Genomic DNA, 12,514 nt, shown 5'->3' on the forward strand with positions numbered 1-12,514 from the left:
CCACTCATGTCATCACTTGTATCCCATCTCCTCTGTGCTGCTTTCCCCCATTCGGTCACCAGTGTCCAGACTCCTGCCACTTTCTCCCACCCAATCTCCTGTATCCCGGCACCACTGTGCCACGTCTCTCCATCCTGTGAGCCAGTGACTATAGACAGCATGGCAGATGATAACAGCATTGAATCAAGTCTGGCTGGGATCTGGACACGAAGCACAAGCATCGGGCTGGGTTGCAGATTATTAGTTAAATTAAAATTAAGTAAAACTATGAAGTGCATTAAGTTTAAAACATAAATTGTTCCTGAATATCTCTAGCTGGGGGGAACCCATCCGTGACCCGTGCACACTGTCCCACCAATATCTTAAAATGCCCCTGACCACAGCGAGACATAAAAGAGGTAGTTTTTGCCCTTCCTATCCAATGAAGTGACTATAGTTACCAGTGATCCCTTCTGTAAATCAGGGTTCTTTATGAATAGAGCTTATTAACTTTAGTAGCTTTCTGTTAATGGCACAGCGCCGGTTTGTATTCCTGACAAAGGGCCCCTTGATGAAGTCTGATGGACGAAACGCGTTGGGTGTACCTAAATTGACTCTCCGTTTTTAAGATAAGCAGCACTCTCTTATCCTATACTTTTTATCAGTGTAATATTGTTTTTATTGAATTTAGTTAATCCAGTGTTCTAGCTAGTTTTTACTCAGTATTTTTTAGTATCATATATCCTCCGTATTTTAGCCCACCTTGATTTTGTAATTTTGTTCAAATTGTATAAATAAATATACTGTTATATTTTTCTAACACGTATCCGACAATTTCTTAATATTTATATTGTTTATCAGACACTGTCGGTCGCTGATACCCCTATCCCTCTCTTTCCATATCTAAATTTAAAGGCAACTTATCCCTGCCGAATATTTAGGGGTTAGCTGACACCTTATATTACTAAAGGAGTGTCCGAACTGTAGAGTCTACTACTTCATTATTGTTTCTATTCATATAATAGGATTTTAGTACCTACCGGTAAATCCTTTTCTCCTAGTCCGTAGAGGATGCTGGGGACTCCAAAAGTACCATGGGGTATAGACGGATCCGCAGGATCTTGGGCACACTATAAAGACTTAAACTGGGTGTGAACTGGCTCCTCCCTCTATGCCCCTCCTCCAGACCTCAGTTAGAAAACTGTGCCCAGGAGAGATGGACATTTCAAGGAAAGAATTTATAATTTAAACACAGTGAGTGTTATACCAGCTCACACCACAAACATACTACAAGACATGGCCTTCAACAGAATACCAGCCCACGGTATGAAAAACATACATCCATATGCTGAGAGAATATGTAACACAACCTGTGTGTCAACCCAACCAATAATAAGAAACCACCTGCCAAGGCATGAACAACGTCAGCAATAGCCTGACAGATAAGAAATACCACAAAGTGTCACCAAAATCAATAACTGCAGACACAGTACGCACTGGGACGGGCGCCCAGCATTCTCTACTGACTAGGATAAAAGGATTTACCGGTAGGTACTAAAATCCTATTTTCTCTTACGTCCTAGAGGATGCTGGGGACTTCAAAAGGACCATGGGGTCTATACCAAAGCTCCAGAACGGGCGGGAGAGTGCGGACGACTCTGCAGCACTGATTGAGTAAACATGAGGTCCCCATCAGTAAGGGTATCAAACTTATAGAGCTTAGCAAAGGTGTTTGAAACCCGACCAAGTAGCCGCTCGGCAAAGGTAACCCGCCGAGACACCTCGGGCATCCGCCCAAGAAGAGCCCATCTACCTAGTAGAATAGGTCTCCCCCGACTTCGGTCACGGTAATCCAGCCGTAAACTAGCACGCCGAATCGTATCACCGATCCAGCGTGTAACAGAGTGCAGAGACGCAGGCGCCCCAAGCATGCTGGTATCATACCAGACAAACAGAGTCTCTGTTACCCCAAACTGAGCCCAATTGGTGACATAAATCTTCAAAGCCCTGACTACATCGAACGACGTAGAATCAATCAATGCTGAAGCTACCACAGCCATCAAAATAGGCAGGTTTTCGATAAACACCGAAAACCCTTTTCTGTAGAACCACTAACCGAGTTCTCATTCTATCCACTTGGAAAAACAAACAGGGGCTCTTGTGAGACAAAGCCGCTACTTCCGACAACCGCCTTGCGGTCGCCCAAAAGGCAAAAGCATGACCACTCTCCAAGAGAGAAATTTTAACACAACCTTCACTAAAGGTTCCAATCAGTGAGACACCAGAAACGCAACACTACGTCAAGGTCTAACGGTGTCCATGGGGCATAAATGGAGGTTGGATGTGTAGTACTCCTTTCGCGAAAGTCGGAACTTCCGGAAAGGTGGCCAATACAATTTTATAAGGCCAAAACTGCCCTGAAACGGAGCCAAACTTTAGGCCTGCATCCACACCTGCTTGCAAAGAATGGAAAAGATCGACTCAGCTGAAAGTCTGCCGCAGGAACCTTCTTAGATTCACACTAAGACACATATTTACGCCAAATACGGTGGTAAGGCTTCGCCGATACTTCTTTTCTAGCCTAACGTGTGGAAATGACCACACTGGGAATACCCATTCGGACTAAGATATGGCGTTCAACCGCCATGCCGTCAAACGCAGCCGCGGTAAGTCCTGATACACGCCCGATCTCGATGTAAGAGTTCCTCCCGTAGAGGAAGAGGCCCGGGATCTTCTATGAATAAATCTTGAAGAACTGGATACCAAGCCCTCCTTGGCTAGACCGGAACAATGAGGATCTCCGGAACCTCTGACCCTCTTACGTTTATCACCTTCAGCAGAGTGAAAGCGGAGGGAACACATTGACCGACTAAAAACACCCAAGGTGTCACGAGGGCGTCCACTGCTATAGCTTGAGTGTCCCTTAACCTGGAACCATATTCCTGAGGTCTCTTGTTGAGGCGAGACGTCAATATGCCCAAATGAGGCATTCCTCAAAGACTTGTCACTTCTGTGAAACTTCTCGATGACTACAGTATTTCTCCCGGATGGAGAGCGCGTCTGCAGAGGAAATCTATTTCTCCGTCATTTACGTCCGGAACGAAGACTGCTAATATAACGTTTACCAGTCTTTCCACCCAGCGGAAAACTATTTCAGCTTCTGCCGTTGCCGCTTTGCTCCTTGTTCCGTCCTAGCGACTTACATACGCCACTGCTGTCAAGACATCTGACAGAATTAACACGGGTAGATCACGAAGAATATGTTCGTTGAAAACAACTCTTAATTCAAGAAAACTTATTGTAGACAAGCTTCCCAGCTTGATCTTTTCTTCTGGAAACACTCCCATGTAAGGACTGCTCCCCAGCCTCAGAGATCTGCATACATGGACACCAGTATCTAATCCTGGATCCCGAACCTTCGTCCCTCCAGGAGGTGAGAACTGAGCAGACACCACTGAAGTGATATCCTGGCCATTAGAAATATATTCCGGTGCCTGTGCCGGTGAAACCCGGACCACATTCCCAACAGGTCCCGAGAAATCACTCTGGCATTCTACCTGCTCACCGAAAAGACCTCCTAGGCCGCACCCAACTTCTTCATCAACGGAACACATTGATGGAGTGGCACTGCAAATCTGATCCGACTCAGGATCCTCAGACTTCTTCCCACAGGAAAACACAGAACCTCAACCGTTCCGTATCAACCCTGATACCACCTCCGACATCTGCGTCGTTGGGAACAACAGCCCTTCCCTGTGTTGAAGAACAGTCAGAGAGAAACAACGATTTGCACCACTTGTTTCTTGACCTCGCCTCAATCAGGCGAACATCTCAGTACAGAATAACAATGGCTCTGACTATTGAAAGAAAACCATCATACTACCCTCACTCCAGTGAAAAGGCAAAGACAATCCTGGCTTTCCCTCCAGGTAATGTGAATGCGTAGAACAACGCAGGTAAACTTTTTTTTTTTTTTAATAACCGGGACAGGAGGACAAGGCCCCGAACCTGGCGCACCTCTGTATGGCGTCGCGTACTACCTCCCCTTCTAGAGGGGCAACGGCAATATCCATTAGAAAATCAGAGAGGTGAAACATCTGTAACTCCAGAGTGTCCCCCTTTGGATTCCATAAATAACTCACCGGTTCTAGTCTATTCCCAGACTAAGTGAAAGTAGTAACTGAGTCCTCACCGGAGCGGGGTCCCGCCATATAGACTCTGCGACATGCGGTGTATGTGGTAGAAACAGAACCGACATCCTCTTCTGCGAACCTAATAATGCTGCAGAACTCTTACCTTTTCACCTTCCACAGGCTGTACAGAAAAGGAAAAAAGAACTGTATCTAACCGATTAAAATGACTGCATCCCACAAAAGAAGGCGTCACCAAACGTTGTGAGGAAAACTAACTCCCGAAGTTAGACTTATCATGAATATCCCCCGAGATTGACTGAACTGAGATATCCCCCCAAACAGCGGGACACCGTCCCAGGGAAAAAGTCCAGTAACTCTCGGAGGCAGCCTCAGCATTCCCCCGGCCACACTTCCTGTATACGTACGGCAGCCTGCCGCAATGTTATAGAGAAGAACCAACTTGAGGAACCTCCCCTGTCTCTTTAGGGTAAATCTATCTGAGGTCTTACCAAATACAAACACTCCCTCATGTGCATGTAATGCAAATAAGCCCACAGCATAGAAATATAATATCACTTAGCTTTCCTGTATACGATCCTTTGAGATAGGGCCCCGTGTCGACCAGGCGTTGACCATCACAGTATTCTATCCGTGGCGGGAAAAGAATAAACCTTCGGACGTCTGGAGAGGTTGTGAGTCACGGCCGACCTAGAGCTTTATCAACAGAGCGACCAGCACATGAGAAGGAGTACTATTACTTTAGTATTCATTATAAATCATAATATGAATATACATATTGTAATACACATATACGGGTGGTATTCATGTGACCGCCGGTCAGCTGACCGACAGTCACATGACCTCCTCCACCAGCCCGACGGGTCACTGTCCCGATGGTCGGCATGCCGACCAACAGGGACTATTTCCACTCGTGGGTGTCCACGACACCCATAGAGTGGGAATAGAACCCGTGGCGACCGCAGGTCGCCACCGAGCCCGCAGTGTGGCGAGCGCAGCGAGCCCGCAAGGGGCTTGCTGCACTCGCCCCTCCCCGCCGGGATCCCGGCGTCGGTAAGCTGCCGGGATCCCGGCGTCGGTAAGCTGACCGGCGGTCAGGAGACCGCCGGTCAGCCGTACTACACCCACATATACACACATACCCTAAATATATATATATGACATACATATAAGCGGATTGTCCGGAGCCTCAGGTCCCCCGTGACATTAAAGAGTTCTGAACATGTATGACCATGTACTGAAAAGCCCCAGTTGTGGATCTACCAGGAAACATTATAGTCGACAGAAAACCCTAGTATTCGTCGACAGCAGGGATTAGTAACCAGGCAAAATTTTATTCCTGCGACCCCAAGGGGTCCGAGGGAAGTATACCTATACAAATATCATTCACCCACAAAAACCACCATGTCTGTGCTCAAGCTACAGGTCCATGGAACCTACCATACATATACCTATAAAGTATATATACAGGTATAAGTCAGTTACAGCATGACCATTTACACTCGGTGAAAACAGTTGGTGCCGAGAGGGCCACCCACATACTGCTGTGCCTCCCATATAGTATTTACTTTCCACAAGCATACCACTACCGACCTGATCAAGTACCCACATACGTCGGCGATGCCGACAGTGAACCCCATAGGTGTTTATGACAGAACTCTCACGCCCGTCGACACAAGTGAACTAAAGTGAGTATAACTGACAGGGAGCACACATAAAATACACACAAGCATGATTTCATACTCATCTCTGAATCAACTAGTGTTGTAAAAGTCCAAATAACACTAAAAGACTGTGCCCCCCCTTTGGCGGGGACAGAGAGAAAATGGCGCCGACTCCAGTGTGTGTGAGGGCTAAGTCCCGCCCCCCTCGGCGCGCTCTAGCCCCTTTATCTTAAATATGCAGGCCGGGGGTCGTATATAGTGTAAACACACTATATACCACCTGAAAATGCTGTTCAGGGCGCCCCCCCCCCCCCCCTGCGCCCTGCACCCAAGTAAATCGTTGGTGTGTGGGAGCACCGGTGCGCCACGCGACCGCCTCTATGACTGGCATGGTATTGCATGCGGGGGCCCGTAGCTCAGTAACTGCTGCCCAGGGCGCTCCCCCCCCCCAGCGCCCTGCACCCTATGAGTACCGCTGGCGTGTGGGAGGACGGAGCGCAGCGCGACCACTGCTATGAAACTGGCGGGGGTATCTTACGTGGCGCCCGGGGCCCGTAGTATTCTTTTGCCAGTTAAAAATTTTGACCTCCGTAACTGGTGCCCCCCAGCGCCCTGCACCCTGTGAGTGCCATTGGTGTGTGGGAGCACGGAGCGCAGCGCTACCGCTGCGCTTACCTCTGTTACAGAAGTCTTCTGCTGTCTGACGTCTTCTGTACTTCTCATAATCACCCGGCTTCTTTCTTCTGGCTTCTGTGAGGGGGGTGACGGCGCGGCTCCGGGAACAAGCAGCTAGGCGAACCAAGTGATCGAACCCTCTGGAGCTAATGGTGTCCAGTAGCCTAAGAAGCAGAGCCCTTGAACTAAGTAGAAGTAGGTCTGACTTCTCTCTCCTCAGTCCCACGATGCAGGGAGCCTCTGTAATTGGGCGCTGCGGAACCCTTGTGGCGCCATATAAATAAAGGATGATGATAATAATAATAATAATAATAAGTAGCCAGCAGGTCTCCCTGAAAATAATAAATCTAACAAAGTCTTTAGAGAAACTCTGTAGAGCTCCCCTAGTGTGTGTCCAGTTACTCCTAGGCACAAAGTCTAACTGAGGTCTGGAGGAGGGGCATAGAGGGAGGAGCCAGTTCACACCCAGTTTAAGTTTTTATAGTGTGCCCAAGCTCCTCCGGATCCGTCTATACCCCATGGTCCTTTTGGAGTCCCCAGCATCCTCTAGGACGTAAGAGAAATATAGTTATTCTGCATTTGATGGGCAGACGTGGTAAGAAATCATAAATGTACTATGATAACGAAGGTGCCATTGTTCTATGTCTGTGCGTACTGCATGTGCCCTTTATGCACTCGCCAGCTGTACATATATTGTTTAAAAATAAATCACGTGACTAAATTGTGTAATATACGTACAGATAAAGCTTGCGGGTATCTGTTTCAGTTTATATAAAATTAGCTACAATTCTATAACCAGTGTGGTTGATAAAACTGCAAGTGTTCTGCAATTTCAGTGAAAAAATTAGTAAATTAGTATTTATTTTTTTTAGTATACAATGTGTTATTCAAATGTTATGTTAACATGGGAAGATATGCAATAGCCAACAATAATCACACTTTTATCATGTGGCCACAGTCAATTATTTTATAGCAGATATTTAATATAAGAAATAAGAATGTTTATTTATATGGTACTTTTCTCTAACAGGACTGAAAGGGCACACTGTCCACCACACGCAATGCTGATTCAGAGGCACACACACACCGCACGCAATGCTGATTCAGAGGCACACGCACACCGCACGCAATGCTGATTCAGAGGCACACTGCCCACCACACGCAATGCTGATTCAGAGGCACACTGCCCACCACACGCAATGCTGATTCAGAATCACACGCACATTGCACACAATGCTGATTTAGAAGCACACCGCATACAATGCTGATTCAGAGGCACGCGCGCACCACATACAATGCTGAATCAGAGGCTCGCGCACACCACATGCAATGCTGATTCAGTGGCACACGCACATCGCACACAATGCTGATTAAGAAGCACACGCACACCACATGCAATGCTGATGCAGAAGCAAATGCACACCATACACAATGCTAATTCAGAGGCACATGCACACCGCATGCAATGCTGATGTAGAGGCACATGCACACTGCATGCAGTGCGGATTCAGAGGCACACGCACACCGCATGCAATGCTGATTCAGAGGCACACCACATGCAATGCTGATGCAGAGGTACACCGCACGGAAAGCTGATTCAGAGGTACACGGACACTGCATGCAATGCTGATTCAGAGGCACATGGCATGCAATGCTGATCAGATGCACACACACACCACACACTATGCTGATTCAGAGGCACAAAGACGCTGTATGCAATGCTGATTCAGAGGCACAACACACGCAATGTTGATGCACAGGCACATGCACACCACATGCAGTGTTGATTCAGAGGCACACACCACATGCAATGCTAATAAAGAGGCACACACACTGCACGCAATGCTGATTCAGAGGCACAGGAACACTGCATCCTTTGCAGGAAACAAACCATGTTAGAAAGTGGGCAGCATCTTGGGCGCTCTACAGTGATTACAGAGGATTAACACAAAATATAAAACACAAAGAAACAAGATACCAACATTTCCACGGATTGTTTATCCAACCCACTAAGTAACAGACAAGGGTTGGATAAGCAATGCACGTAGATAGGGTTACAGTTTGGGCAGATACAAAATATGAAATCCAGTATTCAAACAATATAAATAAATATAGCCTGATTGCACGTAATTCCAAATGTGATCGTATGTCTCTATTTGACAAATTGCACATTCGTCGCACTACATGCTCCGCTATGAGTCATATGCATCTTGCTCTCTTCACAGAGACAACTGACTGGGTGTTACATGGAGGCAACAGGGCATGCGCACGTAGAGGCGGGCATGTGGAATTGGGACCGATTCTGAGTTGAGCATAGATGCAGATGTGCACATAGGACTTTCAAAAGCTAGAATGAATTGCACCTGCACTGCCAGCAACGCAGAATCATCAGTTCATCGTACCCATAACGTTATATAACCCTTAGACTACTGAGCACCTGACGTCTTTTTATGCAAAAGATTATTTTCTCCTTAATGTAGAAGAGATGTAATGAAAGCGACTTTCTGCTTTTCAGGTGACTTGGAAGACTGCTGTCTAAGAAGCAGAGACAAGAGGCTCAGTCTAAATCTGGTTTGTAGTCACCTTTATTTTCCCAGCATGTAAAATGTTTTAATGAATATAGCCATATGTATTTCCTTATTGCATTATGTTAAAGCTTGCCACTTACATGCTGTTTGTTATGGGTTTATATAGTTTAGTCTCCAGTATAGTATTCAGATTGCAGTTGGTAAGGATATATGTTTATTTAATAATTTGCTTAGAGCAAGTAAAATTACCGCAATGACTAATATATATGATGTTCATGTTCCCCGTCTAGAAATATGTGTAAGCTCTGCAGGCAGAAACCTCTTCTCTAGTCTCTTTAACTACTCAGCACTTACTGTGACTGTTTATGTAACCCCTCTGTGTTTATCCAGTCTCTTACATAAAGCCCAAAATCCAGAACATATATATACTTTTAAAAAGGAAGTTGGAAAAGATGTTTGAACAAGAACAGAAATATAATGATATAATTTAATAAAGAGAGATGATGGGATATTATCACTGCCAATAATAGTTTTGTTGCAGTGTCATGGTTATAGTTACAGGGTTATAATTACTATTCTAAATGGAGTGGAGGCTCCTTGTGGCCAGCTGTGGAATTACATATGTGACTTGTGTCCCCTGAACTTATAACTAATACATAGTAGTAGCTAGTTATATGTAAGCACAATGTTACTATTGTATCACCATCTCTTTTTTTACTACATATGCTGTTATTACAAATCTGATGTCTTCTATTTTCTTTGTGTCCTTTAGCCGAGGTTTACACCACTTTATTCCTTCACATCAGACATTTCAGAAGACAGCTACGTCCCTATGAATCCAAATACCTCGCCGCCAGTTTCTGAGTCAGATTGCAGCACAGATGGGTATATACCTATGAGTCCAGTAACTGCAGCTTTCACCTTCCCAGCACCAGCCAACTCAAAGGTTTCTAGTCCATTGCCTGAACTCCCGGCAGACCTAGAACCCCCTCCAGTAAATCGCAATCTCAAGCCACGTAGAAAGAGTGAGTCAAGTTGCCCACTTGTGTTTTTAGCTGATACTTCCTGTTCCTTGGGCCTGATTCTGAGCAGCACGCAATGCTGATGTTCATGTGGTTGAGCGATTATATGCAACTGCGAATGTGCAGACATTTCTGGGGAACCCACAACTCATGAGTTAGAGTGTATGCCAAATGGGCTTTGGCGATTAGGACAGATGGTCAGAAAGGTGGCAGGAAAGTGATCGGCATTCCTGGGTAGTGGCTAGTGTTACAGCATGCACAAGTGCTCAACAGCACAGTCGGTCACACTGATGTACACAGGGGAAGGTGTATATAAGCTCACAGGCAGGCGTCTTTCAAATGCTGCTGCGTTTGCTCTTGCGTGCGACTCACAATCAGGAACTTTATCTCTTTCTCCTATTCATTAAATGGGAATCTAATGTGCCCTACACATTACCCGCCCCGCCGCCGAGCTGCCCATCGGCGGATACAACCTATGGGTGACCCGGCGATGGGAAGGGGTTCGGAGGGGTGATGGGGGGAGTGAAGTTTCTTAACTCCCCCCATCACCCGGCTCCATAGCAGTGCAAGCTAATATGGACGAGATTGTCCATGTTGGCCTGCATGCATAAGCGACTGGACACCAGCGATGAACGAGCCCGGGGCCGCGCATCGTTCATTGTTGGTGCCTACACACTGAACGATATGAACACGTTCTCGTTCATTAATGAACGAGAACGTTCATATCGTTCAATTATATCGCCCAGTGTGTAGGGCAGGCATTCCCAACCACGGTCCTTAAGGCACACCAACAGTGCAGGTTTTAGTGATATCCAGGCTTCAGCACAGGTTACTTAATTAGTAGCTCAGTTATTTTGATTTAACCATCTGTGCTGCAGCCTGGATATCACTAAAACCTGCACTGTTGGTGTGCCTTGAGGACCATGGTTGGGAATGCCTGGTGTAGGGCCTATTACCTTGCAAAAATACTTTACCAGCTCTTATAAAATGTTGCTATGCTTTCATTGTATCAAATGCAAAATAAATGTATTGGCAGGGTGATCCATAACAATTAATGAATACTGTATCAATATCTGATGCCCTCTTTCTGGAATGCATGAACATTTGTGGATGCAATGTAAGTATTGGACCTCTTAGAGTTCCTGTTTCACTCTAAGGCCCTCATTCCGAGTTGTTCGCTCGTTCTTTTCCTTCGCATCGGTGCGATTTTCCGATAACTGCGCATGCGCAATGTTCGCACTGCGGCTGCGCCAAGTAAATTTGCTGAGAAGTTTGGTATTTTACTCACGGCATTACAAGGTTTTTTCTTCGTTCTGGTGATCGTAGTGTGATTGACAGGAAGTGGGTGTTTCTGGGCGGAAACTGGCCGTTTTATGGGAGTGTGTGAAAAAACGCTGCCGTTTCTGGGAAAAACGCGGGAGTGGCTAGAGAAACGGGGGAGTGTCTGGGCGAACGCTGGGTGTGTTTGTGACGTCAAACCAGGAACGACAAGCACTGAACTGATCGCACTGGAAGAGTAAGTCTGGAGCTACTCAGAAACTGCAAAGAAAAATCTTTTCGCAATATTGCGAATACTTCGTTCGCAATTCTGCTAAGCTAAGATTCACTCCCAGAGGGCGGCGGCTTAGCGTGTGCACTGCTGCGAAAAGCGGCTAGCGAGCGAACAACTCGGAATGAGGGCCTAAGCTCCATCCACACAAACAGCCACCCAGCAAAGCCTGCTCCTTCCCATAGCAAGGCAATGTTCTCAATACATGTCTACCAGTCTGATGCAGTTGTCTGAATGATATATAAAAGTGGTTCTCAACCACAGCCCTCACGTTTTCCCAACAGATCATGTGCTGAGGATTTCTGTCCATGGAATCAGGCAACATAATTACTCACCCAGTAAATAAATATTTTCACCTGTGCATGATTAAAGAACTCCACAAAATGTGTCCTGTTGGTTGTACTTGAGGACTGGGGGACTCTGATATATACCATATTTAATAACAGCATCATAGCAACATTCCTGACAGCACTTCACACAGAGGGAAACCTAAAATTTAAAGAAGATTAAAAAGTTTATTTTTAATGTATCTAAACAAACTCATAATTGATTAGTTGGATATTTTGTAACTACCCTCTCTCTGCACCTCTGACAGCAATAGTAAATTAAGTGGGAAGATCAGGAGCAGAGAGCATTTAATAGTGAAATGAAGGCTACGTGTTTTACCATCAAGCCCCCTCCTAGAATGTTTTGATGTGAACATCAGCCAGACAAAAACCTGACGTAATGTTTAATGTTGCAATCCTCTTCTGTATCACCAGTGCGCCCACCACCCTTGGACCTGCGGAATCTTTCTACAATTCGAGAACATTCCCCGGCGACAAGAACATGGACTGTGCCTTAGTAAGTAACCACAAATATGTATATTTATCATTTTACTTGGTTTTATCATGTCCTGTGAAATTCACGTAAAATAATAAAAATGTGCACTTTTACACACTTGTAC

General features: G+C 45.8%; 1 protein-coding gene across 3 annotated transcripts in view; it reads left to right on the plus strand.

The window, feature by feature from the left end:
• The window catches only part of GAB3 (GRB2 associated binding protein 3), a 275,833-nt gene that overhangs the window by 222,394 nt on the left and 40,925 nt on the right, over positions 1–12,514 (plus strand). For all 3 annotated transcript variants that reach the window (XM_063937261.1, XM_063937263.1, XM_063937262.1), the window contains exons 5-7: positions 8,985–9,040; positions 9,770–10,022; positions 12,330–12,411. In XM_063937261.1, coding sequence (XP_063793331.1) covers positions 8,985–9,040; positions 9,770–10,022; positions 12,330–12,411 — 391 coding nt within the window. The remainder of the gene's footprint in view (positions 1–8,984; positions 9,041–9,769; positions 10,023–12,329; positions 12,412–12,514) is intronic.

The sequence above is a fragment of the Pseudophryne corroboree genome, chromosome 8 (genome assembly GCF_028390025.1).
Source record: "Pseudophryne corroboree isolate aPseCor3 chromosome 8, aPseCor3.hap2, whole genome shotgun sequence".
Taxonomy (NCBI): Eukaryota; Metazoa; Chordata; class Amphibia; order Anura; family Myobatrachidae; genus Pseudophryne; species Pseudophryne corroboree.